The sequence below is a fragment of the Typopeltis vanoorti genome, chromosome 10 (assembly GCF_054136105.1).
Source record: "Typopeltis vanoorti isolate ZY-2024b chromosome 10, IOZ_Tvanoo_1.0, whole genome shotgun sequence".
NCBI lineage: Eukaryota > Metazoa > Arthropoda > Arachnida > Uropygi > Thelyphonidae > Typopeltis > Typopeltis vanoorti.
The window spans coordinates 83124522-83151301 of NC_143558.1; the positions used below are offsets into that span (position 1 = coordinate 83124522).

The 26780-nt window shown below is 36.6% G+C and overlaps 1 protein-coding gene across 2 annotated transcripts in view; it reads left to right on the forward strand.

The window, feature by feature from the left end:
- Positions 1-26168, forward strand: part of LOC150102546 (acid phosphatase type 7) — a 217272-nt gene extending 191104 nt beyond the window's left edge. For both annotated transcript variants that reach the window (XM_090399639.1, XM_090399640.1), the window contains exons 11-12: positions 19024-19161; positions 25898-26168. In XM_090399639.1, the coding sequence (XP_090255765.1) occupies positions 19024-19161; positions 25898-25963 (204 nt within the window). In that variant the 3' untranslated portion in view covers positions 25964-26168. The remainder of the gene's footprint in view (positions 1-19023; positions 19162-25897) is intronic.
- Positions 26169-26780: the final 612 nt, after the last annotated feature.

Sequence of the window (26780 nt, forward strand, 5' to 3'; positions counted from 1 at the left end):
TAGCTCCTAAAAGAATACCTGCCAAAGAAATCATGATCCAGATAGAACGTGGGATTCGCAACCTGCCTAACCATATCGCCAACAACGTTAGACTGGATGTAGTCGGTGTTCTCACTAAAGCCAAACCTCCAAAAACAAATATGCAGCCCTACAAGAATTGAAAAACAACAAAAAAATAGTAATCGCCAAGGCAGATAAGGGAAACGCCACTGTGGTGCTCAATCAAAAAGACTACAAAGGTAAGCTAACTGCTTTAGTACTAGACCGTACGACTTACCTCCCCATTGAATATAATCCGACCAGCTCTCAGATTAGAACTCTCCACAGACTCCTTAAGAAGGTCACTTCTTGGCCTGTGGAAGTCACCAACAAACTAAAACCTTATAACTCTAGACCCCCCCGATTATATGGACTCCCAAAAATACATAAACAAAATGTGCCATTGCATCCCATAGTGGATGGCATTGATACCCCCACATATAAATTAGCCAAATTTAGCCAAAATGCTTACACACTACACTGGCAACACACCATCACACATAAAAAAACTCATCCCACTTTAAAGCGAGTATAGAAAACCTCGCACTCCAACACACTGACATAATGGCCAGTTTTGACGTCTCCTCTCTATTCACTAATGTCCCACTCAAAGAAACCCTAGAAAACCCAAGTTTCCTCCCCATATCTCAGCCCTATTTCAGTTCACAATGAACTCAGGCTATTTCGTTTGGCAAGGAAAGTTCTACAAACAGATAGAGGGGACAGCCATGGGTTCATCGCTTTCCCCACCCTTGGCCAATTTCTTTATGGAGACATTTGAAGAGAAAGCCTTAAACACCGCCCCACAAAAACCCACTATTTGGCTTCGTTATGTGGATGATGTGTTTGCTATTTGGCCACATGGCTAAGACACACTCCACTCCTTCCTAACACACTTAAACAACCAACACCCGAGAGTCCAGTTCACCTTAGAAAAAGAGAAAAACAACACCCTCCCCTTCCTAGACACTTTAATCACTTGCCAGCTTGATGGATCTTTGGTTTTCTTTGTTCACAGAAACCCCCCCCCATACTAGCAGATACATTCACCAGCAGTCCCCCCCCTTCACAACAATGTGGGGTTATAAAAACACTATATAACAGGGCAAAATTAATCTGCTCAGATGACAAGGCCCTAACTACTGAACTAAACCACATCTTCAACACTTTCTTAGCCAATGGCTATAACCCAAAAAAAACCAAAAAATACTAAAACCAGTAAACCACAACCCCCCCCCTCTACAATAAAGATTACACCAAGTCTATCACCATTCCCTACATCCAGGGCACCTCTGAGAAAATAACCAATATCCTCAAATAATATATCCTTACTTCCTGTTACAGACCATATAAAAAGTTGGCATCCCTTATCTGCTCTACCAAAGACCTACCTGGTGTACACCAGGTCCCTTGCAGCTGCAAATTGTCCTACTTTGGCCAAACAGGCAGAACAACAAATATCAGGATTTCAGAACACAAAGACTACATCCGGTTTCACCAGTACAGCCGCTCTGGGCTGGCAGACCATGCCTTAGATACTCACCATAAAATTCGTTGGAAGAAAACAAAAATAATTCATCGCAGCAAGTTTAAATACGAAAGATTATTCAAAGAATCTTCAGCAGCTCTAAAAAATGTTCCTAACCTCAACAAATTTGGGTGCATGAAACTACCCCAAATTTGGGAGACTTACATTATGAGAACTTCAGCCCAACTGCCAAGACTACCAAATTAGCCTGCCAGAGGGCACCATTAGGACTGTAGGAACAATATTAGTATCTTGCTTTCTTCCTCATTTGCTTTGTGTTAGTGCCTGCGTGCACATACCATATTTTTATGTTCCTGAAGATGGCAATGTGACGTTGCTGAAATATAGAAGTTATTCATTAAAGTTACCTTTAATTAATATACTTTATATGCGTTGTTAATTCCGTAAACTAATTACCAGTTAAGACAGATGGTGCCAATCTCCTCTTCTGTCTTTGCCTGCTAGCATTTAGCTGGGCATAGTGGGATGGCTTTTCACGCCTTGGGAGGCCCTACCAGCAGTAATGATACTCCCTACGTGCTTCGCCTATCCCACCCAGGATCTCTCCCCCCCCTGCCACGGTGAGGCAGCATAGCAGGACTTTGGGGAGGAAATATGGTATGAAGGTCAGCAATAACAAGACAAAGACGATGAAAATAGGCAGGAAGATCGAAAATATCAACTGCATCCTGAATGAAAAACCTATACAACAAGCAAAACATTTCAGCTATTTAGGCATAGTTTTTAGTGAAGATGGCAAATTTAATATCGAAATAGACAACAGAATCAACAAAGTTGGTATTTTAGGAAGTCAAGTGAATAAATTTATATGGAATAAGAGAGAAATTAGTCAAAATCTGCAGTATAAAAGAGTGTTCAAACCAATTTTAATTTATGGATCTGAGAGCTGGGGTAGAAATAAAACATTTGGCAGAAGACTAGAGACCACAGATATGAGAGTCCTGAGAAAGATTAGGGGCTTGAACCGATGGCATCAATGTCAATATCATATTAATAACAAGGATATTAGGAAAGAACTTGACATTTTCAGCATCCAGGAATGTGTTAGCAGAGCTAATATCATGTGGTGTGGTCACTTAAATAGAATGGGAGAGGAAAGATTAGCAAAACTCAGGAAAAAGTCCCAGAGGAAGACCAAGATAAAGGTGGATTGACTGTAAAAAGTGCTTTAGAAGACAGAAATTTAAGATCTGATAATGTTGCTTGACAGATAGCAGATTGATTTGGAGGAATATTGTTGATAGGAAGTTAGTAATGATATAAGTTCTTCATATAGTACTATCGTAATATCCTGTACACCTCCCTCCCTTAACAGTACATGTCAGGAATTTTATGATGTTAGTTTTAACCAATGAGATTTAGATGTTTAGCTTACCTGTATAAAGATCAAAGAAATTATTAAATCAGCTAGTGCTCAAATTTATAAAAAGACCAGTGAGTCATCATCACTACTACTTGAACAACTACGTATTCTGTTCTTTTTACTCTTACATGTGGACTTATTCATACCATGAAAGCTTTCAAAACCAAATCTGAGAATACGATAGTTAATCCTTATTCTTCCTGTAGTGGCCTATGTCTGTATATTGCTTGTATTCTCAGATTGCCTGTTTTGCAGGATGAAAAAACCCAAGTTTCTGGAAGAATCAGCCACTCTCCTGTACATGAAACCAGCTAACTCATCTTCAGATGAAAAGACTTGATAAAGATTCTTGTCCTAGACAGGATTCAAAACCTGGGTCTTTCCAACCAAAGGGCATGATCAAAACAGAAATTGAAAGCATAGAAGGTAATCTGTGGGCTGTTTTAACTGAACAACTTTTCAGTATTGTCTATATTTTTTTCAGTTGGTCAGTTTTGTCTGCCTCATCATCATCAGATTTCTGATATGTACCCTCAAGGGGCGTACAGGATGTAATAGTACTACATGAAAAACTTACACCATTACTAACTTTGAGAGAGGACTTGAAAGTATTGTTAAAGGTAGCGAAAGAAAAGAGTGACATAGTTAGAATGGTGAGTCTGTTACCGCGGTATGACAGAGAGGAGTTTAGAAGGAGGGCCATAATTGCAAATGACATTATGCGCAGGTTATGCAGACGGTGTGGTGTGGAATTCGTGGATGTGTGGAATGAGTTTGATGGGCAAAAGGACTTATACAAGGATGGCCTGCATTTGAATGGACTTGGTGTGCAGAGACTGGAAAAAGTGTTGCTGAATGAAGTGAAAATGGATGTGCAGAACCAGGGAAACTAGAACTACCGAGGGGGCGGGGGAGTGGATATCCAGACATCAGTGAGACAGTTGAGTGTAAAAATGTATATAATGTACCTGAGCCAGCACTAAGGACAAAAAATGGGAATGGGACATTTAGAATAACACATCAAGATAGGGATGGGACAAAGGGATCACTGCAATTCATGTATACTGTTCCTAATGCCAGGAGTATTAGGAACAAGAAGGAAGAATTTTTGGCCTTGATTGGCTCTTCCTGGCCACAGGTTATTGGCATTAGTGAAACATGGCTGACGGAAAATGATATTGTTAGTGGGTTAGAATGTGTAGGTTATAGTATGTTTAGGAGGGACAAAGAGAATAAAATGGGGGGGGTAATAACTGCAGCCAAGGAGAATTGAAGTTGTATTGCAGGATAGTGAAAGGAGCTCATTTGAGGCTATTTGGTGTGAGATTGAGACTGGCAGAATAAAATATACAGTTGGGTGCTGCTATCGACCAGGTGATGGAATAGATGGTGGAGATAGTATGCATAAACAAATTGATGAAATGAGTGGAAGGAGGGTAATTATTATGGGGGATTTCAACTATGGTAACATTGATTGGAAGGAAGAGAGGACACATGTGAGGAAGGAAATGGATTTTTTTCAATTATTAAGGGATAACTATCTGAAACAGCATGCAATTGAAAATACTAAGGGTGTGAGAGTGCTTGACCTGGTAATAGCATCTCACCATTTGACTGTAATGAATATGACTATGTTGCCACCTATTGGTGAGAGTGATCATAAGGTCTTGACCTGGGAGGTGGCTAAAGGTGTGCAATTTTTGATTAAGACAGGGTATATGTGGAATTACCGTGCTGGCAAGTATGACAAGCTTAGGAGATTGCTTGGATCAGTGCCATGGCATGTACAACTGCAAGGGCTGGACGTCGATAGAGCATGGAAAGTGGTCAAGGACCATTTACAGGAGGTTATGGCTGATTGTATACCTAGGGTCCGAATAGTAAAACAAGTAGGGGTTAAATGGATGAATAACCCCATTAAGCTTGAGCTGCAAAAAAAGAAACAACTATGGAGAGAATTGAAAGAAAGGGGTGACCTGCAGGCACACGAACGGTATAAAGTGCAGGCCAGAAGGGTAACGAGTGTGGTAAAAACAGCAGAAGCCGATTATGAAAGGAAACTAGCTATGCAAGCAAAAGAGAATCCCAAACAGTTCTTTCAATATGCTGCAAGCAAGAAAAAAACTGTACATGGCACAATATTTTAAGGAATGACGATGGTAAGAAATTCACTGAACCAGTCGATATAGTGGAGTTACTGAGCATGCACTTTGCAAAAGTATATCATCCAGGTGGTGACATTGAACAAATGAAGGAACCATTAGTTTATACGGGAATTGTGATGAATGAAGTGGAGGTGAATAATCTATTACAGAACCTTAATGTGAATACATCTGTGGGATTGGATGGTATACCGGCACGGGTCCTGCGTGAAGCGGCTAAGGAATTATCAGTGCCCTTGACCATGTTTTTTAATCTGAGTCTCGGGTCTGGTTTAGTCCCGATGGCATGGAAAGAGGCGAAAATAGTTTCACTGCATAAAAGAGGATCCAAGACTATGGTTGCAAATTACTGACCGATCAGCATATCAGGAGTCATTGTCAAGGTCTTGGAGAAAGTAGTCAAGGGAAAAATACAGGAATGGATTGATGAAAATGAGATACTGTACAGGGGACAGCATGGCTTTGTGAAGGGTAGATCATGCCTCAGTAACTTGCTCAAGTTTTATAACAAGGTGATGGCTGAACTGGATAAGGGAAATGGGTTTACAGTGATACTGCTGGACCTGGCAAAGGCTTTTGACAGGATACCACATGGAATTCTAATCCATTAACTACAACATACGGAATGGATAGGTGGGTGGTTGATGGAGAGATATCAAAGAGTAGTTTATTCAGGAGTTGAGTCCAAAAGACGGCCTGTGACTAGTGGTGTGCTGCCAGGTTCTTTTCTTGGACCACTGCTGTTTAATCTGTTCATTAACGATATAGGGAAGGGTCTAAGTGGGACAGTTCATTTGTTCGCTGATAATGCAAAGCTGGGTAGGGCGATAGTGAATGCAGAAGATGTCAAAGTCTTGCAGGATGACTTACATAGATTGGAGTTCTGGACTAAGGAGAATGGATGTCAATTTAATGTGACAAAATGTAAGGTTATGCATTTCGGGGTGAAAAGATTAACAGCAGTATACCACCTTGGTGGAACTGTACTCCAAGAGATTGATGAGGCCAGGGACTTGGGAGTGTTGGTGGATAGGGAGATGAAGTTTAGGGGGCACATTGCAAAAGGAGCTAAATCAGCTCATCAACTCACTTGGTTGTTGAAAAATACCTTGACGAGCAGAGACAAGCAAGTTATTGTACCTCTGTACCGAGCCCTGATAAGACCTCATCTCGACTAATGTGCCCAGATTTGGTCACCTCGGTTCCTTCTTGATGGGGAGGAGGTGGAGAGGATCCAGAGGCGAGTGACTAAGATGATAGCAGGTCTATGGAATGAACCATATGAGAACAGGTTGAAGATTTGTGGGTTGCAGAAACTAGTTGATAGGCGGAAAAGGGGAGATATGATTGAGACATTCAAATTGCTAAAAGGATTCTATAGGATTAATTCAGAGGATATTTTTGAGATCAGGACTGGTGGTGGGAGAACTAGGGGACACCTATGGAAGCTGAGCAAGAGTGTGGTTAGCAGGGGTGTTAGAGCTGGGTTCTTTACTTTTAGAGTGGTAAATGAGTGGAATAAGCTGCCAGAGTCTGTTGTGGGTGCTATGACAGTGAGCGAGTTCAAGGCAAGGTATGATAGATACTGTGAGAGTGTCGAATAGTTGTGTGAACATGATGTTTAGGGCCTCCCTCGATGAGTCTGTCTCCCTGGAGTAGCCCGTAATAATAATTAAAACTTCCTATTTCAATTTTCCTCCAAATCAATCTGTCACCTCTAAATCAGTCTGTTACCTGTCAAGACCCCCCCACACACATTATCAGATCTTATATTTCTATCTTCTAAGGCACTTTTTACTATATCAATCCATCTATATCTTGGTCTTCCTCTGGGTCTTTTTCCTGAAAACCTGGCAAAGAACACTTGTTTTGCTAATCTTTCCTCTTCCATTTTGTTTAAGTGACCATACCACCTGAGGTTAGCTCTGCTAACACATTCCTGGATGCTAACTGTATTCAGTTCTTTCCTAATATTCTCATTTTTAATATGATATTGCCACTGATGCCATCTGTTCACCCCTGTAATCTTTCTCAGGACCTCTCATACTATGGTCTCTAGTCTTTGGTTAAGTGTTTTATTTCCAGCCCACTCTCAGATCCATAAGTTAAATTTGGTGTGAACTCCTTGTATACAGCTAATTTTGTGTTTTGACTAATTTCTCTTATTTCATATAAATGTATTCACTTGACTTCCTATCACACCAGCTTCATTGATTCTGATATTGATTTCTACATTCAACTTACCATCTTCATCAAAAATCATGTGCCTAAGTTGCTGAAATGTTTACTTGTTCTATAGGTTCTCCATTCACAATGCAGTTGATATTTTCAATGCCTATTATCTTTATCTTTTTAATGCTGACCTTCATACCAAATCTATTGCAACAGTTATTCAATTTAGTCAGGGAATCTTGCTGACTTGTACTGGATTTATTTAGAAGTATAACAACATATGCATGAAGTAAAGAGCTGAGATTAACATCTCCAATTTTGATATCAGGTTTAATACCACTTTCTTTCATAACATGATCCATATAGATAATAAATAACAGAATAGATAATGTACATCATTTCTGACAGCAGATTTAATGTTAAATCATCTTCCTGTACTTCATTTCTAACTGCTGACTTACAATTCAAATAAAATATTGCTTGATATAATGCTCCATTAACACCATACAACTGTAGTGCTTTGAACAGCTTCTCTCTTGGCACCCTGTCATACGCCTTTACCAGATATACAAAACTTAAATACAGATCTTTGTTATATTCCCATGATTTCTCAACTATTTGTTGTAAAGTGAAAATTTGATCCTGACAGCCTCTAGTTGGCTTGAATACAGCTTGTTCTTCACCAAACTTCCCTTCCACAATCTATCTCAACTGTTTCTCAAGTATACTTGCATAAATCTTACCAGGAACACTCAGTAGGGAAATACCTCTGTAATTTTCACATTCAGTTTTGTTTCCCTTTTTATATATGGGTACTATGAGAGGTCTACTCCAATCATCTGGAATTCGTCCCTCTGCCCAGGCCTTCTGAACTAATCAATGCAGCCACTGTAAGACTTTTATACATCCATACTTGAGCATTTCTAGTCGAATATCATCTACTCTCACTGCCTTTCCACATTTCTGGCTTTTGATGGCTTTTTCTACTTCAAGGATGGATATATTTTCCTGATTGCATGTCTGTTGAGTGTTTTACTACTGTGCTGTCATCACTGCTCGTTTCATTGAGCAATTTTTCAAATTAAATACTCCATACATCAAGGATATATTTTTCACTAAAATATAAAATGATGGTACCACATGAGAAAAAAAAAATTTTTGTCTGCCTTAAAAATTAAATTCATTATTAAAAAAGTTGCAAACCACATGAATTACCTTATGAAGCCATAATGAATCTTTCAGATGGCCTATTTAGTCTAGATCAGGGGTCGCCAAAGTTATTTGCCCATCGCCCCTTTCAAGAGTTTCTTGACTTTTTATCGACCCCCTATATTTTACTATTACGTAATTATAATAGGGCAAGCAAAAAAAGACACTTATGTGAGTTTTTAGGTCGTTTATTTTATAGTTCAGTGTTTATTGTATGTATAATATAGTATATATTATTATATTACTATTACTACTACTATTACTATCACTAGTAATATCATTGGTATTACTAGTGATATTAATAAACTACTGGTATTAATATTACTGGTATTACTACCAGTGCTGCTCAACTCTTCAACATAGAAAAGTTTAGTTCGTGAATGAATAACGATTGAATTATAATATGTATGTTGATGAATTTTAGAACATTAATGCTCACTTGTATGTCGATGTGCAAAAATGAGACTGGGATCGAATACTCGTAAGTATCAGTAAATAAGAACCACACACGTGTTGCAATCTCGCTCCCACTGCGCCGACTATCAGGAACCACCAACATCCGTTTATTGGTAAATACGTAATTTTGGCCTACTTGATTGGCCTCAGTAACTATTTTCATGACCTTACTCCATCTTACAGGTCCTATTCATGGACCTGTAAGATGGAGGTACTGATCCCACGATTCACTCTTAATTGCGTTGTCATTACCTCCATGTCTTTTGTCATGGAGGTAATCCAAGTTAACCGAATTAAATATTACCCATACAATGATGTCTTATATTTTTCTGTTGACCCCTAATCGACCTCTGAGCCCAAATTGACCCCTAATAATGTCATATCGACCCCTTTGGCGACCACTGGTCTAGATGAACTCAAAATTCTTGCTAATGAATTGAATTATGCTATTGCTCCCAAAAGAATTCTGATTTCAGACTTCATGATCGTTATTGAGAGAAGTATCTGCGACTTTTCAGCCAAAGCAGCCAGCATCTTAAGATTTTAAGTTATTGTTCTATATTGCAAGCCCTATATAGAACAAAAATCTAACCAGCATAATATTATAAATAAAAAATAAATAAAAGAATTATATACTGTCCATAGATTGGCCTCTAACAATCTTACTGCAGCTGATGAAGGAAAGGCTATTGTTACTTAAATGCCTCTGAATACCATCAAAAAATGTCTTATTACATAATTTCACCACTTTCTTGTGATCCTACCAAGTCACAAATCAACACTGAAGAATTTTTTTTTTAGATAACAGTTCTTTTGATAAAGAAACTATAAATAAACTTCATGGTACACTGCTCCTTATAAGACTTTCATGAAGGATTGCTAAATTCACGACTGGTATTCCTTCACGGCCATTGTTAATTTTATTGGCGCTTTGACATATAAAATTGATAATATATGTCAGAATTCATTACTTCGATATAATGAACTTATCCTACATATCACAGAGAATACTTTTTTGTGGGGACCCATCTACAAGAGGTTGGTCAACCTATAGCTAGCTCCAGAAATCCACGTCACAGGCAGGTTATCAGAGACAAGTAGTGAGTGAATTTTTAGCGTCATTCTAAATGCATTCAAAATATATTTTCCCATTTTCTCCTCATAATTTACACGTTCATTTCATTTTAAAACATCATTTTATCACTATTAAGTTATTATTATTATGGGCAACTCCAAAGATTCCTTAGACTCACTGAGGGAGGCCCTAAACAAATAATGTCAAGAACAACTATTCAACATTCACAGTATCTATCATACTTTGCCTTGAACTCATTCACAGTCATGGCACCCACAACAGACTCTGGCAGCTTATTCCATTCATTTACCACTCTAAAAGTAAAAAACCTAGCTCTAACACCCTTGCTAACCACACTCTTGCCCAGTTTCCATGGATGGTCCTTAGTTCTCCCACCACCAGTCCTGTTCTCAAAAATATTCTCTGAATTAATCTTATAGAAACCCTTCAGTAATTTGAATGTCTCAATCATATCACCCCTTTTCTGCCTATCAACCAATTTCTGCAACCCACAAATCTTCAACCTGTTCTCATAAGGTTCATTCCATAGACCTGCTATCATCTTAGTCACTCGCCTCTGGAGCCTCTCCACCTCCTCCCCATCAAGAAGGAACCGAGGTGACCAAATCTGGGCACATTAGTCGAGATGAGGTCTTATCAGGGCTCGGTACAGAGGTACAATAACTTGCTTGTCTCTGCTCGTCAAAGTATTCTTCAGTAACCAAGTGATTTGATGAGCAGATTTAGCCACTTTTACAATGTGTCCCCTTCAACTCCCTATCCACTAACACTTCCAAATCCCTGGCCTCATCAATCTCCTGGAGTACAGTTCCACCAGTGTGGTATACTGCTGCTAATCTTTTCACACCAAAATGCATAACCTTACATTTTGCCACATTGAATTGACATCCATTCTCCTTAGCCCATTCCTCCAATCTATCCAAATCATCCTGCAAAATTTTGACATCATTTGCATTCACTATTGCTCTACCCAACTTTGTATCATCTGCAAACAAATGAACAGTTCCTCTCAGATCCTTTCATATATCGTTAATGAACAAATTAAACAGTAGTGGTCCAAGAACAGAACCCTGCACCACACCACTAGTCACAGGCCATCTTTTGGACTCTACTCCTGAATGAACTACTCTCTGATACCTCTCCATCAACCACCCTCCTATCCATTTCACCAACCCTATATCCATCCCCATATGCTGCAGTTTACTGATTAGAATTCCATGTGGTATCCTGTCAGTGGCCTTAGCAAGGTCCAGCAGTACCACTGTAAACCCATTACCCTTATCCAGTTCAGCAGTCACTGTGTTATAAAACATGAGCAAGTTACTGAGGCATGATCTGCCTTTCACAAAACCATGCTGTCCCCATATAGTATCCCATTTTCATCTATCCATTCCTGTATTTTTCTCAAAGACCTTGACAACGACTCCTGATCGGTCGGTAATGTGCAACAGCTGTCTTGGAACCTCCTTTATGCAGTGGAACTATTTTCCCCTCTTTCCATCTCCTCGGGACTAACCCAGACCCGAGACTCAAATTAAACAAAATGGTCAAGGGCACTGACAATCCTTTAGCTGCTTCACATAAGACCCGAGCTGGTGTACCATCTAGTCCCACAGATGTATTCACATTAAGGTTTTGTAATAGACTAGTCACCTCCACTTCATTCACCACAATTCCTGTATTATTGATTCCTTTATTCCTGCAATATCACCACCTGGATGATATACTCTTGCAAAGTGCTTGCTCAGTAATTCCACTATATCAATTGATTCAGTTACCTCCCTACCATCGGCAGTCCTTAAAATCATTCTGCCGTATACATTTTTTCTTTTACTTGCATTAAATTTATTCAATCATGGTGGCCTTCAGTGAATGTAACAAATAAGATTTTCATATATTAACATGCGAATCAAACTGTAAATTTATGCTGGATTGTCGTCCACGCTAGAATTCTTTCCTTTATGAGATTCCATAAATGAATTTTGATAAGTTCTCAAAGACGGAGTTCTAGCAAAATACAGTAAGGCGATCATATTATAACTGTTTTGTTCTTTGACGATGAATGGAGGATAAGGAAAGTGAAGACAATCGCATTCTTTAAAAATTGTGAAACATAATTCACTTAATAGTGAATTATGTTTCACAATGTTTTATTCACTTAATGGTGAATAAAACATCATTTTATTCACTATTATATGATCATGGTGGCCTTCAGTGAATGTAACAAGATTTATTTTCAACTAGGAGATAGTATCTTATGTAATTAATTTTATAAGTTAATTTCTCCACTTTAAGTTAGTTACAAAAGTTTGCATGAAAATACTACCTACACACACACACACACACACACACACACACACACACACACACACACACACACACACACACACACACACAGGGTGGTTCAAAATTCCATGTACAAACTTTGAGGAGAGGTGGAGAACATCAAAATCAACCATATTCACATAGGAAAGCATGACCGGAAACGTCACCAGAAGATATTAACAGGGACACAAAGATGCAAAAATAACACAAGGAAGTAAGTAGTGTAAAAAAACTTTATTAGGCGTAACTGAACAGTTCAGTAGTAGTTGGATACATAATATGGTAAACGAGGTGCATGTGTGCCATCTCAGCATTTGTACCACAATGCATGTTCTTCGTACGATGTCGAAAGCTTGAATGTTGAAGCCCCGATTGCTCACCTGGAGCGCTGCCGAACATCGCCACCTATCACTTTTGGGTGACGTTTCCGGTCATGCTTTCCTATTTGAATATGATTGATTTTGATGTTCTCTTCCTCCCCTCAAAGTTTGTACGTGGAAGTTTGAATACCCGTATCCACCCTGTATATATATATATATATATATATGTTAAAGATGCCAAGCTATTTTAAACCTGGTTTTACTCCATTTCCCAAGTAAGCATGAAAGATATATTAGAAAGTTTTTACCTTGGGTATAATATATAATATATGTTAAAGATACCAAGCTATTTTAAATTATATTTTATTATATATTATACCCAAGGTAAAAACTTTCTACGTATATTTCTCATCCTGAGATTTTTATTTAATAAGGTCAAAGCACCTTATGGTAACTTGTTTTGGTAAAATACTTATAAGTTCTGTATTACTTAAATCTTGGTATTCCTAAGCCTGGCTCCCACTGATGAGACCTCAACAAAGGTCGAAACCGGTCTGGGTAGTGGCCCCTTGCCTTTAATACATAGCATCATACATCTCCTCAAGGAGATGGGCTTTGCATTAAGGGTAAATATTAAGAATAGTGATCAGAGCTTATTCTATCTTTACCATGAGTTGCCTTGACTTGCACTACTTTGCGGGTCAGCTAGACTTGCAATACGTGCAGGTGTGAAAACTCGATACAAACAATAAGTTTTTTCAAACAAAACATGTGAAAATCATTGAATAAAACTCTATTTAATTTAATGGAATATTTTTTATTTTAAATACTTAAAGTATATACATATGTATCTTTCTTAAAGAAAATAGTGTGTCACTAATAAAACAGAAATTTGAAAAGGCCCAAATACAAATTCGCATATGGTTATTAGTTAAATTTCATTCGCCGTCACTTTCTGACAGCCACAGCATTATTTTGTGTGAAACCGGAATTAAATCACTTCCATCACTTGAAATCATCAGAAACTTTGGCCGTCCTGTTCATGCTGCAATGGTGAAACATTTTCTTCAGTAAAAGGAAGAACCAAATTAGCACAAATTTCCAACAATTCTGAAGGTTAATTTTTTTTTTTTCCACCATGAACTCTGTAATTAATCACTGAGATCCTGTTTTAACCAGATCTTTGTATAATTCTTCATATCGCACCATACATGACTTCAGTCCACATTTAAACTGTTCAGCTCGTTAAGTATTTGGGTCATTATGTAAGAAAATGACTTTGCAATTTACTAGCTATTTGAAATCCTTTAATTAATCCTGCAGTGAGTGGAATATCTTCATAATGGTCATCGTCACTTTTTTCTTTTTCATTGAGATTCTCAATGATAGCTTCTGTTATTTCCTCATCTCTAACAGCCCTGTCAACCATCAATTCTTCAATATCTGCAGATGAAAAATCATCAAATCCTTCTCTGCCAACTGCATGTGCTAATCTGATGATATTGGGATATTCAGTTGTATGCAAAGGCACAGGGTTTTTCTTTTTCACACATTCTTGGCCAGAAGAAAAACCCTGCTTTCCAGCATGCATTTAAAGTTGATGGTTTCAATTCTGATAACAGCAACTTAGTGAGTTTAATGCAATCCAAAATAGAAAATTTCTTCCACACATCAGTAAATGTCAGTAAATTATCCTTATCTAGTTTATCCAAAATGTATTGGAATGTTCTTCTTCTGTAGTAAGTTTTGAAGATAGCAATCGCACCCTGGTCTCGTCGTTGTATTAGGTGGCAGAAAACAAAATTCCACATTTGAGTGTTCTAAAACAGGATTGCCAGGTGCATTGTCGATGAAAATGTCAGTGCTGCCTCCTCTGTGGGACAGTCTGTCTGCTCTGTACAGTTGATATCCCCTAATTTTGGGGTTGTCTGAAGGTCTTAGGTGTGTTTCGTTTAGTAAAAGGACATCCGGCTGATGTCTTTGGGCAAAGTCCTGGAGTTCTAAGATCTTACTCCTCGGTCAGTTCGCATTCCACGCGATGATCTCTAGAAAGTCTGGTTTTAATTTATTACTGTTCATTAGTGAGTGCTGAGATGATAGTTTATGTATCCTTTAGGAAGCTTTTGGTGGAGGAAGGTGAGGGGTTGGATCTACTAAAGGCCAGCAGCATATTTGCTAGAGAGGCGATGATGATAGCAGTCAAAAATGCAGACGTTTTTGTTACAAAAACGTCTGCATTTTTGACTGATTCTGTTGAGATGATCTTTTAGAGATCTCTGGTTGCAGAGGATGGATTACTGAGCATTTTTGGTTGTCCATGGGGACTGAGGTTGTGGTCTCTGGGATAGGTCTGCTGGGGGAGGAAGAGAGTCTGCCTGCTTCCCACTATTTGTTTTTCGCATTTTGGGTACAACCTCTATAATTGGCAGTGTGAGGGCCGCTGCAGTTGGCACATTTTTTCAGAGTAGTTTTTGGTTTTGTGCATGTGTTGGTAGGGTGGTTTTTTGCACATTTAAGGCATTTGAACTCTGCCTTGCAGAGTCTGAGCATGACCGAATCTATGGCATTGCCCAGTTGAAGCCTTCTTTCTCAACAACTCTGGGGTGATTCTGAGACCACGTACTGATTTGAGGTCATAGATGTTTTTATAGACTTGATGTATCTCTATTAAAACTAGAGGCATGGGTGTTTTGTTCGCCCTAGTCATCCTGCCAACCTTGATGGGAGGTAGGTCCTGGAGGTAGAGGTCGGCCTCTATTTCGTTCAGAGGTTATATCCTCTGAGAGACCCCATAGGACCACCTTCAAATTTCGTTCCGAGCCAAGAGAGAATGTATAGTATTGGATATTATTTGAATCCAGTTCTTTTGTAAGTTTTCTAAAGTCTGTTACAGTAGCAGGCTGAATCCTAACGCCATTATCCGTATTTTTAGCCGAGACATACGCATCTGTAGGTTTGACATGATGGACCTCAATTGTGTCCACTTCCTTTTTTCCCGGAGGACAATCGGAGGTACCCTCTCTTTGGGGGGTGACTGTGAGATCAAGACCGGGAGTGTCCTTTTCCATACCTAAATTCATGAGAGGTTCAATGTCCGAGGTTTTACGTTTCTTGTGAGCCCGAGTTTCAACATAGTCTGTAGAAGGGGAAATCACCAAATCGAGTTTCTCCTCAGTCTGGGGAGTGTCTTCACACTCTTCGATTTCAGTAGGTAAGGAGTAGAAATTAAGACTGCCGGGCCAATCATTTTCAACTTTTTTTTTTCAGTATCCTTTTGAGAATGCTAATCAGGCATCCTTTGGTGCTGAGCAATTTAATATAAGCATCATCTTCTTCACACATTGGGAAGAATTTAGTACAATAAGCCAGCAATGGCAGTTAGGCCTAGCGAAACGCACCCTTATAAATACAGTTCACTTACCTGTGTGTGTGTTTAATAACCAGAAGCACTTATATACTATTGAGGCTTGCAGATACTGGTTACTGAACTCACTGACTAAAGATACGCGTGAACTACGTTTAACTACATTAAAAACCAATTCCAAAATTCATAATCAAAACATCACTGTATCTTCCCATGAGGAACAAACATCAATTCTCATGATCCCGCAAGCTCTGCTCACGCCGCCACTTCTTTTTATACTCCTCACATCTGCTCTCCCTATTACGTCATCGCTTCCAGATGTCACTTAAGCCTTTTCCGCACACAGCACCTTCGTTTGATAGCGTCCCACAGGTGTCCCAACTTCACACGCCGACCGCCTGGGGTTATGTTTACAATTCGATTACATTTATTTATACTTTGCTCTGACTTTCATAATACAACACAATCTAAACAATATTTTGTTTCCTGCCCGTTTATAGGACCATTTATGAAATAATACATAGAAAAATACCAAAATTATTATTAGCATATTTACTACTATTCTTGCCTATTTACAAGCATTTTTTCTTTTGAAATTTTGCAACTCAGTTAAATCCCGAATGAAATGCTTAAGAATAAATTAAGCCCTTCGTTCCAGATTTAACACTATAGCCGCTTCTCCTTTTATTTTTACATTATGAAGCGCATATCTTTTGAAAAATTTTGTAAGCCAACCTCTCTTTGCAGAAAAATCACAATTGTTGTTTGATGCTGTTGGCTCCTTTTCCTGAATCTGTTTGTACAACCATAATGTTTTTTGTTTGATGACATTTTTGTCTAAAAGTATTCCTTTTTGTGAGCAATCTTCTATCCACATCACTAGAGCCCTTTTCCATCTTCACTTTTATAATGTCTCTCATATACAATGATGACATGGCACCTAATTTTGTTCTATTAAGAACAGATTTTCTGATGGTCTCATCATTTTTCTTAATCATTCTCATGGTAGCTTCGTTCAATCCAAAACTATTTCCCTAAGGATGTTGAACCTTCTCTGCTAAATGATCTAAAATTTGGATCGTAGTTTTGAAGAAATAGCTTTTCTTTTCTTTTCTTCTTCTGTCTAACTGAATTATCTGACACCACGATTAATGGGGTATGTTATGAAAATAATCAATATTAATTATATAAATCAAGTGGATATTAAATCCAGCATTATTTCAAAGCCGAATATAGAAACTATGAAAGTTTCGTAAGAAAGTTGACCAGATAGCTAACGGGATACACTTGCCGGCATTTACAAGTTGCTCTAGCACAGACCATATAGAAGACATAAGCACTTGCCCAAGCGTCCATATATTTGCCTTTTATTGGTCCATTTTGATAAGGTTTCACTGGCCTGACAGCTGTTTCAAACTGGTTGGAAACAGCTGTCAGGCCAGTGGATATTAAATCCAGCATTATTTCAAAGCTGAATATAGAAACTATGAAAGTTTCGTAAGAAAGTTGACCAGATAGCTAACGGGATACACTTGCCGGCATTTACAAGTTGCCCTAGCACAGACCATATAGAAGACATGAGCGCTTGCCCAAGCGTCCATATATTTGCCTTTTATTGGTCCATTTTGATAAGGTTTCACTGGCCTGACAGCTGTTTCAAACTGGTTGGTTCTCTTCAGAGACCAGGCAGATACCTTAAGAGAGCAAAACTCTCTTTCAGTACTAAGGAACTTGAAGTGTCAAAGAGGCGTATTTTTCGTAAGTGAACTCTTGGTTGATGCATAACATATTTGTGATGCACCATCACTATAGTGAATTGGGTAATCCTCATCACGTTTTCGTGAAACAAAAGAAATCATCAGAAATAATCATGAGAAATGCGCAAAAGAAATTGAAAAAAAAAAAAAAAAACATAAGGAAATTCACAGGAATAGGAAATTACCAGAAACAGAACAAAATTATGTTTACCAGATTTTCTCACCATCTCTAAGATTTGATTCTCATTTTCAAACAGGCTATGCATTGCTCCAGATGTTATGATGTTTGCTTGTTATACTTTTGCCAGCCCATTGCATTTTTCTGTATCCTGGTGGATACTTACTAACACTGGAAGGTGAAGACTGGACTGGATGATAAGTTTGATTGGTTCTCTGCATGTTACTTAACAGCTATATGGATATCTCCTCCCAGTTATCAAGATTTGATCCTTAAGGAACCTTTTGTTATTTAAATTTTTTAATATAGTCCTAATCAAAATCTTAATGATTCTCTATTTCATTAATGAGTTAATATCAATTGATCTATAATGTTTAATTGTTACAAGTAAATAGAGGAATTACAGATGCAGATAATATTTCTTTCTTTGATCTCTGCTACTTTCATTTCTCTTTTCGATGGCTTCAATGTCAGCATTTTCTGTAAGTGTTTCAACTGAAGATGAGTTAGCCAGTTTCATATGGAGATGGCTGTTTCTTTCAGAAACTGTTTTTATCTTGCAAAGCAAACAAACTGACCAGAAAAGTCACTTTCTCGTCAAACTGACCCGGCTTGTCGCTTTCTAGGTGTCAGAGCCTTATTTCTTTCAGCTATAATTCAAAACAAGCCAACCCAATTTGATATCCCCTTCCATTTTTTTCTCCCATCTGATATTTCCAGTTTTATGGCCTAGCATTAGTCCTAAGTTGAATGTCATATAATGTACTTTATATCTGAACAGGTTTTCTTCAGCACAGCATACATTTCATTCACTCTAGCAAAATGCTATAACAGACTCACTCTTAATGAGCAATAGACCAGTCCTCTTAGGCCAAAGCTTTCTTAGCTATTCTAAAGAAAATTCACTCTAACAAAACTGTCTGCTATACCAAATTATTCTGTAGTGAGAGGTAGCTTATATTATTTTAATTTTGATGTAGTGTCTCAGCATTTTTGATGGATAGTGGTGCACTGACCATATCTTCTTCTCAAGGGTTGTCAAGAGAAGCATGATCCATTTCAAGCAAATCCTCCACCTTGGAGTGCTTTCCGCAGTGATGATTATGGTTATACACGGATGCAGATAATCAATGCCACCCATTTGTATTTGGAACAGGTGTCTGATGATAAGGTATAATGGTTATATTTTTTTATTTTTACTTAATTTTCTTATATATTTACTTTTTTGTATAATTGATATATTGAATGTTATAAATTCATATGAAAATAAATACTTTTGTGTGAATGGAAATAAAGTTATAAATGTAGGATAGAATTAAGTGTTAGACATTTTGAGCAGTTGTTAGGTGAGAGAGAGAGAGAGAGAAGATGAATAAAAATGAATGCAGATGTGAAAGAGCAGAACATGAAATGACCAGGAAGAGGATGGATGTAAAGATGAAAAAAATGAGTCATGAAAAGGAAAAGATGAATGAAAGAAGCAGGAAAATGAGGATGGCCAGAACATGATAAGTGTGGCATTGAGTGTGCATGGTCATATCAAGGAAGTTAAGGAATTAAAGGGATGCAAAGGTTAGTTGCACTAACTAAAGAGAAAGTGGGGTTGAGATGACTTCAGAGAGAAAGAGAGCAAGATCAGTCATATCTGGGAAGCAATGAACTATAGTGATAGAATGGAAATTTGGCAAGATCATGGGCCAGTAAGACAGCACAAGTTAAACAGTCATTAATGCTTATTGGTATCAGAAATAAGGAGAATGTGGATTGGAAAGAGGCAACAGTATATAAATGCAGAGTGAATTCTTTGAGCACATAACATGAAGCAATGTTGACAGTCTTATGTCTCCTTTCCTGAGGTAAGGAAAAGACATAAGTGCACTAATTAAGAGAAGGCAGGATTGGAAGGAATGGCCTCAGACACAGAGAGAGAGCAAGATGGGTCATATCAATCCCATATCAGCCATATCTTAATATTCCAAAGATTGCTATGGATGGCATGCAGTGACCAGATCCATGAGGAGTATAAGGCATGTCACTTTCTAGTGTATATCTTATACAAGCTAGAAAGTGACAACCCAGCAAGCAAAGAAAATACTCATGCAGAAAAGAGATTAGCCCAGTCATACCAAAAATGAATCAAAGAGGTACTTTCATTATGTGGAAAGCAAGAGAAGGAATGATTACAAAGGATGACCCCATTGAAGCGCTGACAAAATTCCATTGTAGAGAGTATTGTAGAAATATTTAATGATCATTTTGTGAGAATATTCCATATTGAAAAGAATAATGTTCAAAATCCAGGTAAGATAGAAATACGGGTAACCCTCGTATAACGCGGCACTTATACAACGCGGTCTACAAATTGTATTAATCCTTGTTGAACGCGGTACTTATAAAACGCTGTTTCGATATAAGACTGTCTGCAAACTGTAGTAACCCTTTATCTTTCCATATATTTTTCAATGCATGACTTAAAAATCAAATTTTATCTTCGTTAAATTTGCGTCTGCCCATATCGTGCGTGCAGTTATAAGTAGCGAATTTATATTAGGGGAAATACCATTTAGCACGCATTGTGTCAATTGTTTACCGTATAAGGTATTTATTGTTGAAAATTGTCTTCGTTTTCTGCCAGGAAAGTGCATTAAAAATCATAAGTGTGTTAATCTCAAGCTGGGCACTTTATTTTTTTCGTGAGTTACATACAATATGTAATGTTTTTTTTATGTAAAAAAAAATATTTTTATAGTAATGGCCACTTAGAGCACTTTTGCGATATACGGGTTTGTTAATAGGGATAAACCCACTCACTGTAAACTGCCAAGGTAACAATTGAACAAGACTGAAGATACATTCAGTTTCGATCAGCACATGAGACTCAACCTTCGCGATCTTCTTCATTAGTACTCCAATCTCTTCAATAGTGAATTAATTGATGGGGAAATAGATTTAAAAGAGGAGGAACTGGTACAATTAATAGATGACGTCGAACCAAATGGCAGGGAAAGTTTTGCCAAAGATTCTGATTGTGATGAATCCATTCAAGAATTCAGTTTAAAGAAATTGGCAGAAGGAGTGGAAATTTATTTTAAGAAAGTTATTTTATGGATAATAATCTCTCAGTGGAGCGCTCCAGAAAATTCACAAGACAATCTGATATTTGTTTAGCTCCATATTATGAACTAAATAAAAAAATTGCAGCATAGTAGTAAACAAGGTCTTATTACTGACTTCTTGATGACTAAACCATCCGAAGTATGCAATGAGAATTATACAAATGATGTCCAAGAGATTTCAAGTGATGACGATGTCTGGCCACTTGTAAATAAAGAACATCTATGAAATGTTAGTTTCGAAGAGAGTGATGACAATTAAAATATGCACTTTATTTTATTTTGCCTTAAACATTTATGTATTATGTGCAATGAAGTTTATGTACAATTTATAATTTTATACTATGTATTTGTTTCATAGTTTATATCTTTCCTTAACTCATGAATTACCTGAATTAAATCAAAATATATTTTTGTTGGATATGTCATTGTCTAGATCAGGGGTTCCCAACCTTTTTGTTTCCTAGAGCACATTCTAAAATACTGGTAGGGCGACGGGCACCATCCATTTTTTTCAAGCAAATTTTTTAAATTCATTTTGTTAAAAGAATATATACAAAGTTTACATTTCGATACAAAATAAATAACGGAAAAAACTCACGTAGAAAGATTATTTAATAGTATAATTTTCGCCTGTGTCACAGGCATCTTCAGTACATTAAGCTCAAAATTAAACACTAACTGACAATTCCAAAAAGCGCCACCTAAATAGCTGGTGTAAGATAACTAAAAAGGTCAATAACTTTCCTAAAAAAAAAAATAAAAATAAAATAAAAATTAATACAATAAAAAGTTAGGAAAGATTAGCTGATTTGTAAAGTACTATCTCCCATAAAGGGGATAGACGTAAGCCGTCGGATCTGTTTAAGTTAGGAGAATGAAGTAGAGTTTCACATGTTTCTTTATAAAGGCGTTCCATGAGAAACTGACTTTTGTGAAGAACTCTTGTCTTTCTCCAATGAACTCTGTGTCTAGTGAAGATGGCATGTTCAGAAAGTTCAGACTTTTCAGGTTTAAAGTATTCAATATAAGATTGATGTTCTTCTAGCCGAATAGAGGCAGATCTTCCCGTTTGTCCGAAATAAGATAATCCACAAGAGCACGGAATCTGGTAGACACCTGGATGATTAAGATGTGGAAGCTTGTCCTTAGGAGAAGTGAGAAAGGTGGAGATTTTTCTAAACAGTCGAAAAGCAACAAAAATATTCAGTGGTTTTAAACTTTTGCTATACGTTCACTGATGCCTTGTACATAAGGGATAGTAATGCGCGTTATTTCCTCTGTGTTTGAAGAGGAAGACATATTAAAACTACTCAAAGTTCTTATGTATCCCTTATGTACAAGGCATCAGTGAACGTATAGCAAAAGTTTTAAAACCACTTAATTCCTTAATTGTTTCTAAAGCTTGTCTTCCATTTACCTTATATCTATAAAATATTACCTTCTTCCTGAATCATATAGCTTACATTTGTTTAAGAAACATACAATAACTGGTTTGCAGGATATCGTTGAAGCTTCGTCAATAATCAAACATATTTTCAGATTATTTTCAATAATTTTATTAAATATTTCTTTTTTAATTTCCTTTGCAATGAAATCAACTACTTTCACAACAGTTTTACGAGAACGTAATCCTATTCTCTTATCTAATCCATTTTTAATTTGCACTTGTATCTCGTCTTCTATGTCTGAAAACTGTTTACATCTTTTTGCCAGGCTGTAAACTGTATTAAATACTCTACAAGTAGTACTTTAATATTTTTCATTCATCATATCTATTTCTTTTGTTATTGAATCGTGCTCACATTGTTTTAAGTTCTCTTTACAAATGTTATGAACTTGTGATGACAAATGTTCTTTCATTTTTTTCCTTAGAGAAGCTTGTTGTATCTCTTTATTTTTTCCTGATGCCTCAATCTGAAAACATTTCCATTCTTTTGACACGTGAACACTTTTCTCTTTTATAAAGTCATATTTTGCACAATACTCGCAACCTAACTTTTTGTTAGAAATTACCAGTCCGTCATATTTTTCTTTAAAATTGTTATATTGTTGCACTGTCCAGCATTCAGGAAGATTATTTTCAATTTTGGAGTTATCATTTTTTTATTTCAATAATTGATGTGCTGCTTTCTTCAAGTTGGAGTGATTGTGCTTGTGACTCTTTTGTACCATCCAAGGCCAATTCTGATACACAACAGATTCCAATTTTGGTTTCTTATTGAAAAAATCTGTCAAACTTTGTTGCCTTTTCATCCTTTTAAGGCTACTGCAAAAAAATTAAAAAATGGTTTTTTTTTTAATATATTATAAAGCAGGAGTGGAGATGTGCTTATATATTTGAATATTTTTACTGGTTCTGTCCACATGTGGTCATATCATAAACTTTTATAAACAAAGCACTGTGCTTATACTATTGATAAACATCAGTCAGAACATACATTTCTTCATTTTATCGATACTAAATGAAAATTTCTTGCTGAATTAATAAATGGCCTAGGCTATGCAGATTAAATATGATAGAATAATGTGTATGACAAACCTGTTTGTCACGGGAAAGTTGTGATAAAAATGCAGTTTTTATCACAAGTTTTTCCACGGCTTCCAAAACGGGCGATAAGATAACCCTTGAAATCTATATTTCTATTGGTTCATTGTGTCCTAGCTTCCTATTGGTTTTACCGATCAGGGAACACCAGCACACTCATAATATCTCGTGGGAATTTTGTGCGTAACACAAGTGTCACCCCCCCTGGTTGTTTGGCACTTTTTCTCTTTACGTTATATGTTTGTTTACTGAAGTTACAAATGCAAGGGAATGAAAATGTAGTATTTCATCAAAGGTATAATGAGTTTTATGAAATGAATAAATAAATATTACAAGCATAGTTCAGTCTAATTTTTTTCACCTATGGACGGAATGAACATTACTATGGGCGCTTAGAATACGCTGTTGCCTACCTTAAAGAGAATCCTGATTGCAAATGCCATTTTAACAACTGGTTCATTGAACTCAACAAAAAATTAGGTATCGGTTCTGCCGAACTGGTGCGAACCGGCTGAATCCCACCACTGTGTAAATGGGACATTATATCAAGTAATACTTAGTCTATATTTGAGTTGGAAGTCAGCGATTAGAATTGGAAGAAGTTACAAAAAGATGGTGCAATGTTGAATCAGGTGTTGAGACAAGGATGTACATTATTTCCTTTGCTGTTCATCATCTATATGGATCATATGAAAGAAAGTGGTATTATTACGTGATACCTCCAGGGGGTCCAAAGACTCATTGAGTCTTTGGACTAATTTACCCCTTCCAACTACTAACTGCGCTCAAACTAGCTTAACTTTTTGCGAGCCATTAATAGCAGAGGCTCTACCAATCGACCAACCTTTGCTAAACCTGATATCAAAATCGGAGATGTTAATCTCAACTCTTTACTTTATGTAGATGATGTTATACTTCTAAATAAATCCAGTAGAAGTCTGTAAGATTCCCTGACTAAATTGAATAACTTTCGTAATAAATTTTGGTATGAAATTTTAGCAGAAACATCGAAAACATCAACTGTGTCCTGAATGGAGAACCTATAAAACAAGTAAAGCATTCCAGCTATTTAAGCATTATTTTTAGTGAAGATGGCAAAATAAATATGGAAATATACAACAACATAATTAGTAAAGCTGGTATAGTAGGAAGTCAACTGAATAAGTTTATATGGAATAAGAGAAATTAATCAAAACACTAAATTATCTGTATATAAGAGTTTTAACTTTTGGATATGAGAGTTCTGAGAAAGATCAAGGGAGTGAACAGATGGCATCAATGACAGTATCATATTAAAAATGAGAATATTAGGAAACAACTTGCTGTTGTTAGCATTCAGGAGTGTGTCAGCAGAGCTAATCTCAGGTGATTATGGCTGCTTAAACAGAATGGAAGAGGAAAAATTAATAAAATGTGTTCTTTGCCAGGTTGGCAGAAAAAAAAAAGACTAAGATCTAGGTGGATTAATACAGTAAAAAGTGCCTTAGAAAACAGACTGATAACAGATTAATTAGAGGAAAATTGTCAATTGGAAGTTAGTAATAATGTAACCTTTTCAACTATGATATCCTGTACATTCCTTGAATGCACTGTCAGGAATTTGTTGATGTGTTTGATGACAGGAAAAAAGATCGAGATCGATTGATGCAGTTAGTAAGACCTTAAAAGGATGTAAGATCTGAAAATATTTGAGACCTGACAAATATCATGTTAATTTTGATAAATTATTGATAAGAATCTGGTAACACCATAATGTAAACTTATGTAATTCTATCATCATATGTACCTCTGTTAGCAATTCCTAATCATGGAACTATAGTTTTCATTGTTGTCCTCTTTAATTTATTCTTAATGAGTGAATGAAACCATCCATTCACATGTGAACACACATTCTTCTTAATTCTGATATTTTCATCCATAGGAAAGAATAGTCATATTTTTTAAATAAATATTATCATTACTTGTGTTAGTAGAAATTATTCATAAAGTATAAATATATTTCTTAATGTAGTTAGTGCAGTCACAAGCTATAAATGCACCATTGATTTGCTTGTATTTTTTTTCCTATTGATAATTTTGTTTCGTGTAAAATATTTGAACTCTTCTGAACACTGCTTCTAATATAGATTTCTGAGGAGCACTTTTAATATGAATATATTATTCAAGAGTTAATGTACCTGTCTTAATTCTAGAATTTCATTATGTTCTACTTTTATATTCAGTTTAACCCTGAGTTTTTATTTTAGGGTGGTCTGATCATTGATAAAATAATGCTGATCAAGGATAAGCATGGACCAGAAGCTTGGCTGTGATAATGCTTGTTTTTAGAAGTAGCTGTGTAATGAAGAATACAAATTGTTCATTTTTTTAAAAAAATTTATATCTACTTTATTTATGTAGGTATTTTATTATTTCTTGAATTTTTATGGGTATAGTATAGGATTGATATAAAGATTGAGATGGAGAAATTGTTTTGTTGCATTTTGCCAAAAGAAATTTCATTAAATGTGGCTACTTCATTTTTCTTCTGTTCATCTGACGTATACAAAGCACCAGTTTCGTCTATTTTTACTTCATAAAAGATTGAATTGGCATGGACGACTACATGTATATATTTGTAAGAGTTAAATATTACTATACCTTTTCAGTTGATCAGTACTTCAAATATTAAGTGCTATATAAAATTTGAATTAATGTTTGAATTTGACTTATCACACATTTTAAAATTCATTCACCCACTCCTCTCACAAAACATCTCACTTACCCTATGCAAAAAAGGCTACTCTTAGCTTCCTTACTCAACATCTCTTAGTTCCCAGTGATGGCTTCTTATTCTTTTACCTACCCTCATCTAGTCCTTTTAAAAAAATCTTCCTTTTATCTATCTGGCAAGCTCCTCTCAATTTGTATTTCAATCAAACTTCGTTTTTCCATCTTATAGGCTCTAAAGATTATGTTCTGTTGCCATCATTTGATAACAAAATTCAGAACTATATTACTTTACCTATGTACTGCTTAATTTTTTTAGAATTTCTCATCTCCATGAAACCCAGGCAGTCAGACCTGTGCATGTAGAAAGGCTTTTCACTGGGTTATTTTTTACAAAGTAAAAAATACTTGCCAAGAAAT